The sequence below is a fragment of the Hyphopichia burtonii genome (genome assembly GCF_001661395.1).
Source record: "Hyphopichia burtonii NRRL Y-1933 unplaced genomic scaffold HYPBUscaffold_3, whole genome shotgun sequence".
Classification (NCBI taxonomy): domain Eukaryota; kingdom Fungi; phylum Ascomycota; class Pichiomycetes; order Serinales; family Debaryomycetaceae; genus Hyphopichia; species Hyphopichia burtonii.
The window spans coordinates 118,676-136,115 of record NW_017963730.1 but is presented as its reverse complement, the minus strand read 5'-3'; the positions used below and the strand labels follow the sequence as shown (position 1 = coordinate 136,115).

At 35.6% G+C, this 17,440-nt stretch overlaps 10 protein-coding genes across 10 annotated transcripts in view; 3 read left to right on the top strand and 7 right to left on the bottom strand.

The window, feature by feature from the left end:
* Nucleotides 1-42: 42 nt before the first annotated feature.
* On the top strand, nucleotides 43-684 carry HYPBUDRAFT_136708 (uncharacterized protein; the record flags this gene model as incomplete). The annotated part of the gene is made up of 1 exon (XM_020219614.1): nucleotides 43-684. The coding sequence occupies one exon, from the start codon at nucleotides 43-45 to the stop codon at nucleotides 682-684; it is 642 nt and encodes a 213-aa protein (XP_020076532.1).
* A 77-nt stretch (nucleotides 685-761) lies between these two features.
* Nucleotides 762-1,857, bottom strand: RPC40 (DNA-directed RNA polymerase core subunit). The gene has a single exon (XM_020220994.1). It carries the CDS (start codon nucleotides 1,837-1,839, stop codon nucleotides 832-834), a length of 1,008 nt encoding a protein of 335 aa, XP_020076531.1. The 5' UTR covers nucleotides 1,840-1,857; the 3' UTR covers nucleotides 762-831.
* A 152-nt stretch (nucleotides 1,858-2,009) lies between these two features.
* On the bottom strand, nucleotides 2,010-2,791 carry HYPBUDRAFT_152394 (uncharacterized protein). The gene has a single exon (XM_020220993.1). The coding sequence runs from the start codon at nucleotides 2,784-2,786 to the stop codon at nucleotides 2,046-2,048; it is 741 nt and encodes a 246-aa protein (XP_020076530.1). The 5' UTR covers nucleotides 2,787-2,791; the 3' UTR covers nucleotides 2,010-2,045.
* Nucleotides 2,792-3,031: 240 nt separating this feature from the next.
* On the bottom strand, nucleotides 3,032-6,765 carry UTP22 (rRNA-processing protein; the record flags this gene model as incomplete). Its single annotated transcript, XM_020222514.1, has 1 exon — nucleotides 3,032-6,765. The coding sequence occupies exon 1, from the start codon at nucleotides 6,587-6,589 to the stop codon at nucleotides 3,032-3,034; it is 3,558 nt and encodes a 1,185-aa protein (XP_020076529.1). The 5' UTR covers nucleotides 6,590-6,765.
* A 313-nt stretch (nucleotides 6,766-7,078) lies between these two features.
* ERG7 (lanosterol synthase) lies at nucleotides 7,079-9,391 on the top strand (the record flags this gene model as incomplete). The annotated part of the gene is made up of 1 exon (XM_020219613.1): nucleotides 7,079-9,391. One exon carries the CDS (start codon nucleotides 7,079-7,081, stop codon nucleotides 9,266-9,268), a length of 2,190 nt encoding a protein of 729 aa, XP_020076528.1. The 3' UTR covers nucleotides 9,269-9,391.
* A 750-nt stretch (nucleotides 9,392-10,141) lies between these two features.
* Nucleotides 10,142-11,431, top strand: HYPBUDRAFT_152393 (uncharacterized protein; the record flags this gene model as incomplete). Its single annotated transcript, XM_020220992.1, has 1 exon — nucleotides 10,142-11,431. A coding segment is annotated over exon 1 (988 nt), but the record flags the coding sequence as incomplete, so codon positions are not given.
* A 74-nt stretch (nucleotides 11,432-11,505) lies between these two features.
* On the bottom strand, nucleotides 11,506-13,509 carry DAL1 (allantoinase; the record flags this gene model as incomplete). The annotated part of the gene is made up of 2 exons (XM_020218522.1): nucleotides 11,506-12,682; nucleotides 12,857-13,509. The coding sequence occupies 2 exons, from the start codon at nucleotides 13,507-13,509 to the stop codon at nucleotides 11,506-11,508; spliced, it is 1,830 nt and encodes a 609-aa protein (XP_020076526.1).
* A 670-nt stretch (nucleotides 13,510-14,179) lies between these two features.
* ETR1 (Etr1p) lies at nucleotides 14,180-15,277 on the bottom strand (the record flags this gene model as incomplete). Its single annotated transcript, XM_020222189.1, has 1 exon — nucleotides 14,180-15,277. One exon carries the CDS (start codon nucleotides 15,275-15,277, stop codon nucleotides 14,180-14,182), a length of 1,098 nt encoding a protein of 365 aa, XP_020076525.1.
* A 322-nt stretch (nucleotides 15,278-15,599) lies between these two features.
* HYPBUDRAFT_108593 (uncharacterized protein) lies at nucleotides 15,600-16,229 on the bottom strand (the record flags this gene model as incomplete). The annotated part of the gene is made up of 1 exon (XM_020218640.1): nucleotides 15,600-16,229. One exon carries the CDS (start codon nucleotides 16,227-16,229, stop codon nucleotides 15,600-15,602), a length of 630 nt encoding a protein of 209 aa, XP_020076524.1.
* A 914-nt stretch (nucleotides 16,230-17,143) lies between these two features.
* Nucleotides 17,144-17,440, bottom strand: part of HYPBUDRAFT_156257 (MFS general substrate transporter) — a gene marked incomplete at both ends in the record, with an annotated part of 2,150 nt that continues 1,853 nt past the window's right edge. The window contains one exon of the mRNA XM_020222188.1: nucleotides 17,144-17,258. Coding sequence (XP_020076523.1) covers nucleotides 17,144-17,258 — 115 coding nt within the window. The remainder of the gene's footprint in view (nucleotides 17,259-17,440) is intronic.

Below are 17,440 nucleotides of genomic sequence, written 5' to 3'. Positions count from 1 at the left end.
CCTTTTAACATTGAAGATAAAGAACCCCGGTAGGTAGCTGCGATGCTTTTCACTTTCGTATCAGTCTTGTTGGCGTTATGTCAACTTATTTCAGGTTCAGCCTTAACCTTCCAATTGGGGGCCCAAGCAACTGAATGTTTTTACATTTTCACTACTAAACCAAATACTCCAGTTAGTTATTACTTTGCTGTTCAAAGTGGTGGTGCTTTCGACGTTGATTATACTATCAAGTCACCAAGAGGTGAAATACTTGTAAAGGAAGAAAAGGAAAGACTGGGGGATTTTGTTTTCCAAGCGGATATTGTTGGAGAATATGAATTCTGTTTCTCAAATGGAATGTCTACCTTTGCAGAAAAAGTTGTTGATTTTGAAATCAAATTTGAAGATACCAATACCAATAACTTCAAAGCCAATATGCCAGATCAACCAAATACTAAACCAATTGCTCATGTTGAAAATATGAAAAGAACCGTTGATAAAATTGATACTCAATTAGATGGTCTTTTAAGAACTTTACAATACTATAAAACCAGAAATAATAGAAATCAAGCCACTGTTAAGTCTACTGAATCTAGAATCTATTACTTTTCCATTTTTGAAGTTTTATTAATGGTTGGTATGGCTTTCTTACAAATTACCATTGTTCAATTATTCTTTAAAGGTTCAAGAAAACAATTGGTTTGATTTACTTGAAACCAACAAAATATTGTATAGTTACCATTAAAAATTATCGAATGTATACTAATATTGTAGTTTAATCATGCAGTATATTTATTAAAATGAAATAGAGGAAATAGTATTATACAAGTATCTTGAAAAGAAGGAGTAGTCTTACTGACCTATTGGACATTGTCTTAAGTAATCGGCCTTATGTTTTAAAACTCTAATTGATTTAACAAAAATTTCTTCTGGTGCCATGGCTCCAGTAGATTCAACATTGAAAATGAAATGATCTCTTTTTCTACCCAATTTGACTTTACCGTCAAATTCTGCATGTCTCAAGACTTCCCTTGAAACAGTGTCTTTTCTTGCATCTTCGACTTTTGCTTCACCATTTTCAATTCCGATAACTCCTGGTGGGAAACATTTTTGAAATTTTTTAGCTAATTCACCAGTAATTGGTTCACGGATGTCAATAACTGGCATTAATCTATAAGAGGCAGTTGCCACTGGTGAAAACTTAGCATGATCATTACCAACACCCAAGATACAATGTGCTCTTAAAGAAATTTCTTGACCTGGTCTCAATTTGGCTAATAAAATATCTGGATCAGCTGGTACAACTGGGCTATTTTTAAATAATTCGGTTTGACGTCCTTGAGGTTCAAATTTCAAATCTTTAGCATAAACATTTGAATTTCTATATAATTCTTTTGGATCAGTTGAACCTTCTGGTGCATGCGGGTTTTTAGTACAACTGATATCTAATGACATGACAATAGTGTTTTCATCAGTGAAACGGTTTTCTTCGTTCTCTTTAGTATCAACCCAAGTTAATAAATCAGGATCAACTTTTAATGGAATTAAACCTATTCTATGAGCTAATACTTCATCCTGTATAACTGAGGTATTATTAAAAACATAAATGGTCTCAGCAGCAACCGATGGAACATCCGCAATCATTATACGACGAAACGCATTGGCAATAGATGTGTCAATACCTACCAAATCAAAATTGGCAGTTCTTTCAGAGATGGTGGAAATATTAATATCAAATCCATCTTTAAATTTTTCAATGTCCCAAGAGTAGTCTCCATTCGAGGTGTGACCAGGGAAATCGGTCGAAGAGACGTTGGTCACTCTGTTATACTCTATCCCGACAATCTTGGAATCAGCCATTGTATCTTCCTGTGCTACTAGACTAGGTTATTATCTCTTTAGCAGTTGATGATGAGATTTGATATTTCTAAAGGCATCGAATAATTTTTTTCTCATCTTTTTTTTTTTTTTTTTAATCTCAGTAAAATTTTGTAATGAGAGTCACGTGCGGTGTACGGAGGTCAAGATATAAATTAAATGACATTAACATTAACTATACTTAATACTTATACAAAAGAGCTGCCAGCAGGGCCCCTGCCGACAAAAGGCCCAGGATCAATCTTGCCGTAGTTCTCCGAGTCGAAAACCTCCATGAAGTTTTTCACCAAGTCAAGCTTGATGAGCGAAACGTTACCAGTATATCCGTCACCTTCGGATTCAAGTCTATTCAGGTAGTAATCGTCACCATCGAGGTTCATGTCGGGTCTTCTTGTTTGCAAGACCTCTGAGTCATCGGTGCATAGCACTAGGCTGTGGTAGGCTAGTTGTAGGAAAAATGTACATAAATCTAGTATCACCAAGGAATATCTAGACGATGGGGGGCCTTCCCCTATAAATTGAATTGTAATCCAGCCATGCAAGTAGTTATCAAGCAAGTGTTCCTTTTGATAAACTCCACTTATGACATGTACCACTAAAAAGACCAAGTTGAGGAAAATAATACGTAGAATGGTGAAGCACATTAATGATTTTTTATTTTCGATAATCGACCATCCCACCGATGGATGATGAATGGTATGTTGAATAAAGCACCGACATGCTAAGCATAAGACAGACATGTCTTTAAGGAAAATTAGACCATTGAAGATATAAAGTATACCATTAACTGATTGTCTTAAATCTTGTAAGAAGTATTTCTTTCGTTTATATAGCACTGATGCATTATTGACAATTGTTTGTTCGACAGTAGGATACCTCTGGTCATCGAAGTCTCGTAGCTGGCCCTCTAAATTCGGATCTGGTGCCATTAATGACGGTTCTTCTGACTAAATGGTTATTCACTTTAAAAGAAAGCATCTTTCACTAAACAAAAAGTCCCGAGAACTATCGGGTTTTGGTGCACGTGACGCAAATCGACGATGATTGCCCCAAATTTTTCAGTAAAACCATAAACTTCTTCCTCCTACAGCTCTGTTTGTTAATACAAGATATAAAAAAAAATCTAATTATATGCTAAGTTTATACAGGATTATTTATAATACAATTGCAAAACCTATTTTTTGCTTTTGATACTTTCGATCAAATCACCTCCTAAAAGAGAGATTTGATGAATGATAGCTTCTTTATTTACTATAACTTCGTCATTGCTATCTTCGACTGGTTTGAAGTTCAAGCCTAAGTTTACTCTAAACTTTTTCTTTGCCAAGTTGGTTGGAATAAAAACACAGCCAATCACATTTGAGCCATTTTTGTTTAACCCGGTGAATTTTCTAGTTGAGAAAATGATAGCGTTACCAAATTTTTTATTCAATTCTTTAACGAATTCTTGAATTAAGTCATACAGAGTTGTGATGTCATCTGCAAATGAGGTTAAGGAGCCAATCAAATTTTTAAAAGCGTTGGCTGGTAAAATTCCTGAAGAAGCAGTTAAATCGGTGGTTTTAACATTAATAACAAAATCGTAATCTTTCAAAGCAGGAGTGAAAAGAAGGTCTAATTGATCATCGTTTATACCTTGAGCCTTCACTAAGTTGATGGCTGCACGGGATAATGCTGTCAATCTACTTGCAATTGGTAAAGTAAGGTCATTGGACCATAAGATACCTGAAGGATCGTCTTTTGAACCAATAAAGAACTGAGTCTTAATACCAGATGGATCACTCTTTCTTATTTTTTCAAAATTCTTTTGAATAACTTGGTAGGCTTGAATAGATAATTTATCACTTAAATCAAAATCATCTTCACCTGGATTATTTCTAACCAAGTCTAAAATCAATGGATCTTCCTTCCAGTTCCAATTAGCTAAAAAGTTCAAAATTTGTAAAAATCCATTTTCGATTGAATTTGGAACACTGTAAGGAGCTGGGTCAACAAAAGGTTTCAATGCGATAAGCTCAACCAATTCATCATTGAAATGGTGTAACAATAATTGAGAATCTAACCATTGTTTGAATAATCTAACAGTTGGTGAGTAGAATGGGAAATGATGTGCCAATACACTAACGGTTCTGGTATGTTTAACTGAACCTAAGTAATTCTGGTTGAACTTTAAATAAACTTCTTGAACAAGAGCTTTTTGTTTTTCTGCATTACTAACAGCTCTCAAATATAATACCTCATCACGTTCAGCTAGAACTCTTATTTTGAATCCATATCCTTCTGGAGTCAATATATTTAGTAAACAAATATCTTCATTAAATGGAACTGAGTCGTCTTTGGTAATGAATGAACTATAATTAGTTTCGGAATTAATTTTTTCATTAATTTTCAATAAAAACGCAGTTTTTGTTTTTTCCAAAGCACTTATTTCATCAGGCCATCTAGTTGATGTTTCAAACTGTAAGACAACCTGGTTCCAGAAATTTGGATTTGATGCAGCAAATGGAACAGGCTGCAATAATGAAGAATTTCTTAAACCAGTCGATGCGGGCATGATGGATTTGATACTTAATGGTAGATCTAAATTAGTCAAGATTTTAGACATTTCCTCAAAAGAAGATTTCAAATTTGTAAAACTAACTGTTGATGAGACACTTTGAGCAGCAGATCCTAATAAAGGAGTTGGTAAGAAATTATTGAATTTGGTAATTTCAGAATTTAAATGATCGGAAATATGATTAGAAAAATGCAAGTCAAGAGCATACTTGATGATTGTTAATACAACTGGTTCACTGTTATTTACTGACCAAACAACACAGTGTTGGATCGAACCATCTTTAAATCTTCTTAAGGAAGCCACAGAACCCCAGAACGATCTGAATTTTAATCCTGCTTGTTCATCTTCGTTATTTGGGCCTTTTGTAAGTAATTTTTCTGATTCATCAGGATTTAATTTAAGACCGATAGAAAAACTATCACTCATACTTGAGGGTTTTCTTTTATTAATTGGAAAATTTGATTGTGCTTTTTTACTTTTGATGCTTAATTGAGTGATTCTATCCCCTAAGGCATTTTTCAAAATCAAATACACTTTATGCTTAACGAAATTATCAAAAGTGATAAAAGAGATTTTTTCCAAAGGACCAAAAGAATCAAAAACATCTTCTGGAATATCCAAGTTTATAATTATATCAAATTTCATTTGATCAATTTGGGAACTTTGTAATAAGATAGGGTCAAATCTATCTCTGACAACATCATTCAACAAGCCAAGAGTTTCTTGTGCTTGTTTTTGTAAGATTGTGTATGAAGATTGAGTCATTTTCCATAGTATATTTAATTTAACGTTTTTATCAAATAAAGTTGGTACATTAAAACCATCTGATTTATATTTTGAGGTAATGTTTTCACCAATTAAACTTGAAAATGAAACATAACCTGATGATAAGTCCATAGTGGCTAAATATTTAATAGTACCTTTGAATAATTGATAAGATGAAAACCCATGTAATAAAATTTTATTACCATTGACACCACCACCATTTAACAAAGCAGCCATTAACATGGCGAATTCAAAATGACCGAACCCACCAGAATTTATTGATGAACCAAGACGACGTTGTTGTAACCATAATCTACCTAATATGCAAGCATCTTTAAATGCTTCAGTTGATTTTTTGTGAGTGTATAAATATTTTAAGTAATAGTCATATGTAGTCAGTGAAATTAATGAGGAATTGTAAATAGGAGTTGGAGGAAGACTTTTCGAGTCGTCAATTTGTTGAACTCTGATACAATTTTTATCTGGTAATAATTTTTTAGCATCAAAAACACCAAAGGGGAACCCAACAATTAAATTTATAGTAAATTTTGTTTTATGGAAGGATAAGTCTTCAGGGTTATCGGTTTTAATACTTTCCAATCTAAGGACAGGACATAATACATCATCATTCAAGAATTTATAGGAGATTTTAATTGGAAGATTATTTTTTTTAGAAAGGGGTATTAAGTTATCGGCCAAATAAGACAAATAAAATGCTCTTTTGTATAATGCTCTATAATTTAAATAATCTTTTGGTTGAAATAATTCTTTTGGCATGGTTAAGGTAATGTCTATTGAACTTCCAGAGGCTTGGGAAATCCCTGTTTTTAATCCGAACGATCCTACAAGACTGACATCTTCTGGAGATAAATAAGAAAACTTGTAATTAACCTTGCTTGGTTTTGGATCAGGGAATGGGATCACAAGTTTTTTGGAATCAAATAATTTGTTGACATCATCCAAACTAAGGTCAGTGGCAGGAGGAATTTGCGTAATACAATCGTGTAATCTGTGAAGAACTTTTTCAATCTTGTTAACATGGCCGTCTTTCAACTTGACTTCGGTTATTAACTCATCTATTTGCAACTTGAAAATATTAGATTTAAATAACTCGGCAGTCTCTCGAGCCACTTGAATATCCTGTGCTGACAACTGTTTCTTTTGTTTTTTACTTGGGGGACCACTTTGATGTTTGCTTTCTTGCTCTTCTTCTTCCTCTTCTTCATCATCGTCGTCGTCTTCTTCTTCCTCATCCTCGCTGGCTTCGTCCGACTTACGTTCTATTTCCACTGCTCGTCTTTCAGCTGCCTCTATATGACCATTTTGTTCTTCGCTGCTTGAACGAGCCTCGATGTTATGGATTTCGTCAACCGGGTTGAAAGTAACTTGATTTATCTTTCTTTTACCCATCTTGAGACTATCTTGCGAAGGTAATTCGTGAAATATCGACTGAACTAACTCTCAGACAACTAATAAAGTGTAACGATTCAATACTTCAAAGCCTTGAGTCAAACAGTAACCTGGCTATAATATTAAATGAGCCTCCTGCTGTATTATCCTGGACTAAACAGTTATCGAAGGTTAACCGCTGGGATGGATTCTTCGATTTTTTTTTTTTTTTTCTTTTTCTGTTGATAATTTTTGGTTTTTTTAAGATGAGTAACTAAAAAAATCTTCGCGGTTCTCTCAATTTTATTTAGCAAAAGCACGACTTTTGTCCGGGAAGAGGTGTATTGGAGTGGCGTGTCTTGACCAAACCTTTGAGGTGTTTGGATCTTTTTTGGTTCACGTGATTGGCATATCGATCTATACGAGCAGTTCCCAAAGGACGAAACTGAAAGATTGCAACTACGAGTTGTTTAGCTCTTAACAATTGGTTGAAGAAGATAGTTTTTGAAGATGTATTATTCTGAGCAGCTAGGTCTTGAGCAAACTGATCCAAGACGTTGGAGATTGCAGACAGATGAGTATGGTGCTGAAACCTGGCAATATTTGAGTGCTGAAGAAAGTGAGTCGATTCCACAATCGACGTTTACACAATATTTATTGGGTGTTGAGGGATTCCCAACTCCAAAGGCTGAGGATATCAAGACGCCGTCAAAGGCTGCTGAAAAGGGAGCTGATTTTTTCAAGTTATTACAAGATGAAAGTGGGATATTTCCTTGCCAATATAAGGGTCCTATGTTTATGACTATTGGGTATATTGCAGCCCATATTTTCACTAAGAGTGAGATTCCGGAGCCTTTTAGAATCGAGATGATTAGATATATAGTGAATACTGCGCATCCAGTTGATGGCGGTTGGGGTTTGCACTCAATTGATAAGTCAACATGTTTCGGTACTACCATTAATTATGTGAATTTAAGATTATTAGGGCTACCAGCTAGCCATCCAGTATGCGTCAAGGCCAGGAAAACATTGCACAGATTAGGAGGTGCGTTGGGGAATCCTCATTGGGGAAAAGCATGGTTATCTGTCTTGAATTTATACGATTGGGAAGGTGTTAATCCTGCACCACCTGAATTATGGTTATTACCATATTCCTTACCAATCCATCCAGGTAGATGGTGGGTTCATACTAGAGCCATTTACTTACCTTTAGGATACGTTTCAGCTAATAAGTTACAATGTGAATTAGATGACTTGTTAAGAGACATTCGTACTGAAATTTATTTACCAAAACAATTACCTTACGAAAATATTGACTTCAGTAAGCATAGAAACAATGTTTGCGGAGTTGATTTATATTATCCTCATACTAAAGTTTTGGACTTAGCCAATTGGGCTCTTGTTAAATATGAAAAATATGTTAGACCAAATTGGTTATTGAAATTATCTAATAAGAAAAGTTATGAATTTATTAAAAAAGAATTTAAGAATACTGACTATCTTTGTATTGCTCCTGTCAATTTTGCTTTTAATATGATTGTTGCATACGCTGAAGAAGGTCCAAATTCTGAAACTTTCCAAAAACTTAATCAACGTAAAAATGATACGATTTTCCATGGTCCTCAAGGTATGACTAATATGGGTACCAATGGTGTCCAAGTTTGGGACGTTGCATTCATGATACAGTACTTTTATATGTCAGGATTACTGGAATCTTCTAAATATCATGATATGATTCGTAAAGGTTATCAATTTTTAGTTAGATCCCAGTTTGATCTGGAATGTGAACCAGGAAGTTTTAGAGATAAAAGAATAGGAGGTTGGCCCTTCAGTACTAAACAACAGGGTTATACCGTTAGTGATTGCACTGCTGAAGCCATGAAAGCGATCATAATGGTTAGAAATGATCCAACATTTCATGATATTAAAGATGATATCGAAGATAAAAATTTGTATAATGCTATTGATGTATTATTAACAATTCAAAATAGAGGGGACTTTGAATATGGATCATTTTCTGCTTATGAAATTATTAGATCAACACCTTTATTAGAAAAGTTAAATCCAGCAGAAGTTTTCAACCAAATCATGGTGGAATATCCTTATGTTGAATGTACCGATTCATCAGTTTTGGGAATGACATATTTTGCAAAAAATTATCCACATTATAGAAGTGATGAAATTAAATTTGCTATTGATGACGCAATTAATTATATTATCAAAGCACAAAATTCAGTTGATGGTAGTTGGTATGGCTCATGGGGGGTTTGTTTTACTTATGCTTCAATGTTTGCCTTGGAAGCCCTTAATACTGTTGGATTGAGTTACTTGAATTCGGAAACAGTCAGAAAAGGTTGTGATTTTCTTATTTCAAAACAAAGACCCGACGGTGGATGGTCAGAATCAATGAAATCTTGTGAAACTCATACATATATACCTACTGAAAAATCCTTGTTGGTTCAAACAGCTTGGGCTACAATTGGATTAATTCTTTCTGATTATCCAAATAAAGAACCAATTAAGAGAGCCATCAAACTTATCATGGAACGCCAATTACCTACCGGTGAATGGAAATTCGAAGACGTGGAAGGGGTGTTTAATCATAGTTGTGCTATCGAATATCCATCATACAAATTCTTATTCCCAATAAAAGCCTTAGGTTTGTATAGAAAAAGATACGGTGATGAACCAATCATATAGATGTTTTCTATCAGTCCCGTGGTGGGCAAATTTGACATCTTCATTCCCCGGCAAGGTGTATATATCTTCAATATTTTACTATCTGTGCATTTTTGATCATTTCTCTGCAATGTAATTCCAAACGTATAAATTTTTGTAGCTGGAGGGCCTTGCATGACTTGACACTTTAATGCCCGGCGTTCCGGCTTATTACCTAAAACGTGGTGCAAGTTTGGATGTTGCTTTCCACCAAAAAAAAAAAAAGATAGAGAAGGCAAAACGCCGCTGCACATGAATCCCGGTTTTCAAATACCGGCCAATTAAATTGATGTCTATAAGCCTTGTAAAACCTTTACATGATTAATAGGAGCTTGCTAGAGGTGAAAAGTTTAACTGAGTTATGCAAGACAAAAATGACTTTTGAATACGAAAAAAAATGACAAAGATATTTCTCTTAAGAGTTCTAAAACCTTAGGAACTTTATTCTTAGATAATACCTGATGAAAACTATCGGTCCGGAAATTCAGTCAGAAAACTCCCGCTAATGTGCCTTGTTACGCCCTCCAGTGACTTCTTCTCCTAATTTTCAAATAATTTAATGAAGGTCATACAGAAGTATGAAAAATAAAATATGTCTGCTGGATGCTGGAACTGTTAAAAATAGGGCCATGTTTAAACAACTGTAAGCGATTTTTTCTTAAAACGAAAAGGAGACAATAAAATAATTAAATTAAAGCAGAAAAGTCAAAAATGCAGTTGAAATTAATGCAGCCTTGAATTTCAAACACCGAAATTGGGTCACCGCCTGACACATATACATATTTGGATGTACGTTTTTGGTATAAATATAGAAAGATTTCCTTTTTTTTAACCGTATTCTGATATTTTCTCTTCATTTTGATAATTTACTCTTATACACTTATATAATCTTATAATATTAATTAAATGGTTGGTTCTAGAAACATGGATTCCGAGTTACCTTTATATCATTCAATTCCATCTGTTGAGGAAGATCAAAAGGCAGATAATGATGAAACACATCAAGAATTAAGCTCTTCAGATACCGAAGAGTTTGATACTGAGAAAATAACAGAATCCACTTCTGAAGAGACAGGTTCTGGTGACTCAGAAAACTCCTATGGGTATGGGGCTGGCTACCAATTTTATACTCCTCCTCCTCCACATCATTTCCAATTCCATAGTGAAGGATATCAAAATGCACCTTATCACCATCTTCACTCTCGTGGCCACGGCGGTAGGGGATTGTCCAATTCCGAACATTTCAAGGGACATTTCCATCCTCCTCCTCCTCCTCCTCCTCCTCCTCAGCACCGTACTGGTTCTTTTGGTGCACCTCCTCCACCCCATCATAGGTTTGGTGTTTATGGTTTAGCACCTCCTCCTCCACCACCTCCTCCTCCTCATCATCATCATTTTCTTCATCGTCCTCATGACATGGACTTACCTTACTTCCATGGTAAGAATTCAAGAAAAGATGGAGAAAAGTATAAAAAGATATTATCGGCTGCCGTTATTGTCTTCGTAACTTACGGGGTTTTCTCTTCTGGTAGAGCTTACGAATCTCATTTAATTAAGACGGACATGGATGCTTTTGGCCACCATTCTAAACATGGATTCAAACCCCATCACTTCAATCCTCATCACGCAAGACCTCATAACTTACCTCCTCCTCCTCCTCCTCCTCCTTGCGACTTGGAACTCCAAACTGAAGATATCAAACCTGAACATCATGAAGATGTTTCAAATGGCAGGAAAGGAAAACACCATAAAGGTAAGGGCCATAAAAATGAAAATTTTAAAGGCCAGCATAAAGGTGAAGCTCCACCTGGCGAAAAAGATGCTGACCGCCCTCCATTTCCCTTGGAAGATGAGCATCCATCTGAACCTTCTCAGCCTGAACCATCAGCTGCTTCTGCTGCTAGAGAATTGATTTAAATTCCACCTTAAGTTTTTGATTATGATAGCTTTTCTATGTCTGGGCTGCTTTTTATTGCTTTGATTTTTTTTTGTTTTTTTTTTGATTCTTTATTAATGATTATCAGTGTATGTGTTTTGTCGTTATCTCCTCGTTTCGTTTTTATATAATTTATGTGTATGGTTCAATATAATTTGTTTTCCTCTATTTCATTTAAGTTTAAGTAAGATATCAAGTCTACTACAGAGAGTTCTAATAAATCATGATTTTTCATAAATGCTAGGTCTAAAGGTATGTAGAAATATGTTGCGAAAAAAAAAACTCACTCAAATCTTGGTTCTAATATTAAGCTACCTTGAGCAACTTTAGAGTGGCCCAATTTTAAGTCAAATACTAAATTACCTCTGACAAAAGTTTGTCTGACTTTACCTTTGAATTTCATACCGTCATAAGCGGTTAATTTATTTTTGAAGAAAGTCTCATCATTAACAATTATGTATTCACATTCATCATCGAAGATCAAGAAATCGGCATCATAGCCAACATCGATTTTACCCTTTTTATGGCTTAAACCAACTTGTTTTGCAGTATTCCAAGAACACCATTTACTGATTTCTTTTATTGTGATTGGAGGGGATAATTTTGATCCTTCAGTGAATAAGATTGGCAAACCAAAACCGACTGAAGAAATACCACCCCATGCTGAGAAGAAATCACCTTTTTCTAAACCTTTTAAATCTGGAGTACAAGGGGAATGGTCAGAAACAACGGTTGTAATGATATCGTCTCTTAATGCTTTCCATAATAATTTACGATTCTCGTCGGTTCTAATTGGTGGACAGCATTTAAAATGAGTATGACAGTTGTTGATTTTTTCAGCAGTTAATGATAAATAATGGAAACAGGTTTCAGCACTAATTGGTAAGTTTTGAGATTTAGCTGCTCTGATTAATGGAATGGCTTCATAAGTTGCTAAATGGACTATATGTAATGGGATATTTGGGAATTTTGTTGAGCAGTTGATAATTTCTGCAATCGCAGTGGTTTCAAAATTATCGGGACGTGAAGCTAAAAATGATGCATAAGAAGTTGGGTCAATATTTTCTAATAAGGAATTATCCTGTTGGGCTAAGGACAACGGAGTCTTTTGATGATCATGAGTTAATTTTTCAGTATCGAAATCGAAAGTTTTAGCCAAGGGACTTGTGAGTTCGTTTTCTTTTTGTTTTTTCAAATATTCATCATGATTTGGATTTGCTAATCTAGCATATTTACCAAATTGTGGTTCAGAACCGGCTAAATAAGGAGATTTTGCCAATGCTTTTGCTTGTTCATCGGTCAAATTAGAGTCATCAATTTTACGATTAGGTAAAATATTATTTTTATCAGAATGGGGGTGCTTTGCTAATAAGTTAAGGACTGGTTTAGGTGCACGATTAATGAAAGAAGCAGACATACCCAAATCGATATCATCGATTTCTTCTGCCAACCCATTCAAACTGCATTCTTTTGAAATTGCAATTGGTTTTTGGGCTGAATGGCCATTTGATACTCCGTTTGATACCCCGTTTGATCCACCGTTTGAAACGCCATTTGAAACTCCATTAGAATACTCTTCGTCTGACTCGTCATCAGAAATCACGAATTGAGCATGACGTTCATTTGCAATTAACTTTGGCGTCTTATTACCAATCTGTTCTACTAATAAAGCATGGACATTATCGACATGAGGTTGCATTTCAGCATGGAACATAAGTAAAGTTTTTTTATTTGCAACTTTCTGCATTGCCTTACGAATATATTTTGGAGTAATTGCCGGGAACTCATCTACACCACTATCGATTAAAAACCCTTTAAACCCACGAACCCCCATTGAAATCAAAGGATTCAAATCATTCAAATTAGTGGGAATCAAACCACCCCAAAACCCAACATCAACCCAGGTTTTACCCTTTGCAGCATCAATTTTTAAATTGAAGTTAGCAACGGTTGTTGTTGGAGGTATAGCATTAAGAGGCATATCAATAACCGTGGTGACACCCCCGGAAGCCGCTGCTTGAGTCCCCGTAGCAAAGCCTTCCCACTCGGTACGGCCAGGTTCATTAAGATGAACGTGGGCATCAACCAACCCTGGCATTATTATATATGGAGAAACGTCCCGATAATCATTGGGGGAAATATCAAATGTTTTCAAAATCTCATCTTTACTATCCAAGATCTGATGTTCTATATGTAAAACCTTTCCCGTTTGTATCGAGTAGATTATAGTAGCTGGAATAAGCTCTTCTTGTATAAGAACTCTTGAAGACGATAAAGCACGACTCATTAGCACAATTTAAATATAATGTAAATAGATAAAGAAGAAAGATAAGCAGAAAGGTTGAAATTTAAATTAAAACTAAAATATCTCAAATCAGATCGGGGAAAACTGGAGTAAACGAAACTGTACAACGTTACAAAAACTCCGAATCAAATTTCATTGGATCACAAGTAGTTGAATTCTATTGATAAAGTACCATCTCTTGATTTTAACAGCATTTTTTGCGCTCTACTGATAAGCTTTTACTACACGGGACTTGGTCCCCGATCCTATTTGAACGCCGGTGCCCGAACAACATATCCATTTTTCGTTCTGTCCTGCTTTAGTTGGCTATTCGCTGGTGCTACTCTCTCATTGATGCTATGAGCCTGACCTTCTTGCTGGCTCCGATGGAGCTTTCAGCTCAGAAAACGGAATATTCCGGCGTTTTGAAAACCTCATCTCGATTCATGGGCCGAAAAAAACGGGCGGTGGGCACACGACCTCCCATACAAAAGTAAAAAAACAGGGTCAAAAAAGGCCAAAAAAGGCCAAAAAAAGAAAAGACGAACACCTGAAGCGGTGCGATTGTTTGATCGAGGTGCCGGTTCGACCTTGCAGGGAGCTTTCGACCTTGCGTCGTTACATCATTACATTATATTAGGGAAAGGTGTCAGATATAATCTATGTAGAGAGGTTAGTGGAAGGTAATGAGTTGCTTACCGTTCTTAGAGTTTTCGATACCGTCGATGAATAATTGGTTCAATTGTTTTTCACCGGTGAATTTTGATTCTACTGAAGGAGCATCTTTTAACAAACCTTCCTCGTACCATTGGACGACTTTATCCAAGGTAGATCTTTTCAAGTTGAAATCATTTTTAGTCAAAGCAGTGACCCAGAAACCAGCACTGGTGATGTTTTTGAAAATATGTAAAGAGGTTGGTAAAGTAACTGGCTGTTTTGACATACCACCATATGTTAACATTAAACCATTTGGATTTAATTTTCTTGCAACTGCAGCAGAGCTTTTACCTCCAACACAGTTTAATGCTAATTTGATTTCACCAGAGGTATCTTTAACCCAAGATTTGACAGTAGCACCAAATTCTTTCAGGTTATTATCTTCATCAGTGATAACTTGAGTTGCACCCAAATCTTTCAATTCTTTCACTAATTGATCTAAATTATCGCGGTTTCTGACCACTGATAATGAGTTGTATCCTTGAATCTTAGCAATTTGAATTGCGTATTTCCCAACGGCAGAATTACCACCATTTTGGATAAACCAATCTTTACCAGGTTGTAATTTTACGTAATGGTTTAACATTAAGTAAGCAGTCAATGGATTGATAGAAATTGTAGCACCCTGGTTTATAGTTAATCCATTTGGTTTACCATTAGCCTTCGATTGTTCAGGGTTTGGTAATGGAGTCATGTCTTCCTCTTTACATAAAGCATGGGTTCTCCATGTACCAAAGTTAACCTGGGATGGGATACACCAATCACCAACTTTGAAATTCTTAACATTTGAACCAACTTTAAGCACTTCAAACAATCCTTCATTACCCCCAACGGCAGAAGGCTCTTCGGTGCCCAAGATTGTGGTTTTCTCTGGTTGGGAAGGGTACACCCCTTGAACTTGATTGATATCCGATGGATTAATTGGTGCTCCTAAAGTCTTGACTATAATTGAGTCGGATTCAACATTGGAATCATCGATTTCATAACTATGATTCTTTAATACTTCAGATGGGTCTCCGTGTTTGGAAAATATAACGGCTTGCGAGGTAAGCATTCTCAATTGGCCAATTGATATCTTGTTCAAGGATCTGGCACTTTTAGCTAAAAACATTCTTGATTTATGGGATTACTAATAATTGGTGGGGAGGAGGTTATCTTTTTTTTTTCAAATTTTCAATACTAGGAGAAAAAAATTAAGAGAAAAAATCATTTATTACTATTAAAGCAAAGCAACTCCGAATATCCAATTGATTGGGTCTTGTTGCTTGATTATCCCCGGTAATGCGAAATGGTGAGGGGATATGGGTTGCAAATACCGAATCCTACGATATCGAGTGTTACCATCTATAAAAACGTTCAATTGATAGAAAACTATTCTAATCTTTCTTCTCTTGTTTCAGTTGTTGAGCCTTTTTGACCTTGATGTTTTGGAAAGTTCCAATTATGAAGTAGACAAAGTTGAAAAATACCACCCAGAGTTCTGGATCAATGAAATTCTGTGCAATTGTTAATGACACTAAAGATGTCATGACTGAAGTTTTCAATATGGTGAAGTAACTTTGTTTCAATCCTTGTTTAACTACCAGGGGTATCTTTTTGATATCTTGACTCCAAGTTTCGTAATTATTAATGATCGATAACCAGCTAACGTAGATCGCTCCTAATGCTGGGGTTACAGTTGACAAGGAAGTTAAGATTTGGCCAATCTTCTTTGTCTTTGATAAATTTGGTCCCTTGAATATCTTATTGATGAACCCATACATAACATGAGATATTGGAGTAACAATTAAACTCCCATACACTATCATGGTGAGGATCTTGGGACTGAAAACATGTTTCAACTGTATTGTACGATTTCTTACCGTGATTTTTTGGGTCTTTATGTCTTTGGTTACTAGCGAAGCTATGGATTCATTGAGTGCGGCAAGTATACCAGCAGTTATTGATTTAGTTAAAAGCGGATATCTTGAAAGGTACTTTAAGTACTCGTCATTGAGTCGGGCCATTCTTGTTTGTAAGACTACTTGGAAGTTCAAGACTTTGAAGACTTTAGGATGGTTTTATACTAGAGGCGATTCCGCCTATGTCAAAAAAAAAATAGCCTGGGATTGACATTCCTATTACGGAGTTGAGCGAAATATCTCGATAAGGATCTTGGTGATTGGATCCTAGTGTAACTACATCTTACAAGTCAAATCGTATATCAAGAATCACCTAAGACAAGCCAATATGTTCTTGTATGTCGTAGAATATTTCGAAGATTAATTACGTAGGTTTGCTAACTAAGGTTTAAAATGGCCGGAAACTGATGTTTACCGGAAATTGATGTTTACTAGTCAAATACTATGACTGCTTGCTTGCTAGTGAAAGCTTTCCACGAGAACCCATTCAATCGGAGCCTATTATAGGAATCATAGTTGTTGCTAGCTCGCAAGGGCTTGTTGTAGACATACAGTAGGTCTCATTTTTGCTGGAATATTGAACAAAAATTGCAAAAAATCTTACTAATCTGTTTAAAACATACGACAAACTTGGGTGAAATGCTAGAGATTACCGAAGGCAATAAGCAATAGGTCGGAAGATACCCATAACAGAAGGATCTACAGATCTTCGTATCTTTATTCTATAATTAGATATATAGCAGTACTTTACTTTGCTCTCTTTTCTTTTGCTACGATTGCCTCAGCTGTTTCATTCAGCTGAGTTAGCGACAGGGACCAAGAATAAGACCGGATTCTATGGGACAAACTAACATTGTTGGATTTGGGTTTCCCCAGGGTTCCCCCAAATATCTAGTCATCTAAAAAAATCGCAGTATTTTGCAGTTTTACTTTCCATATTGTGTATCATTACATTTATTAACCTATAAAAAAGAAAGGGCAGTACGACAAGAAAAAGAGATACTATCACAAGATTGTGACTATTCAACATGAGAGACTTCGGCTTTTTCATTCCATTCGGGATTTGTAACAGCCATTCTTTGGTGGCTGTACAATGGAGGCTGGTCGGCAACTTTTTGACGTAAGACATGTCTTCTAAGGTTGATGAATAATTGATTGGTTTGGTATCGAGCATGCTTGAAAGAACTTACTCCGAAGACGTCGTCTAATTCCTCTAATGTTAAACCTTTAGTTTCTGGTAAGAACCATAACACCAAAAAGAAACCAACAATATTCCAAGCAGCGTAGAAACCAAAAGCACCAGTGGAGGTCAACGA

Coding starts and splice junctions, on each gene's coding strand:
- RPC40 (XM_020220994.1), bottom strand. CDS start 1,839: ATGGCTGATTCCAAGATTGTCGGGATAGAGTATAACAGAGTGACCAAC.
- HYPBUDRAFT_152394 (XM_020220993.1), bottom strand. CDS start 2,786: ATGGCACCAGATCCGAATTTAGAGGGCCAGCTACGAGACTTCGATGAC.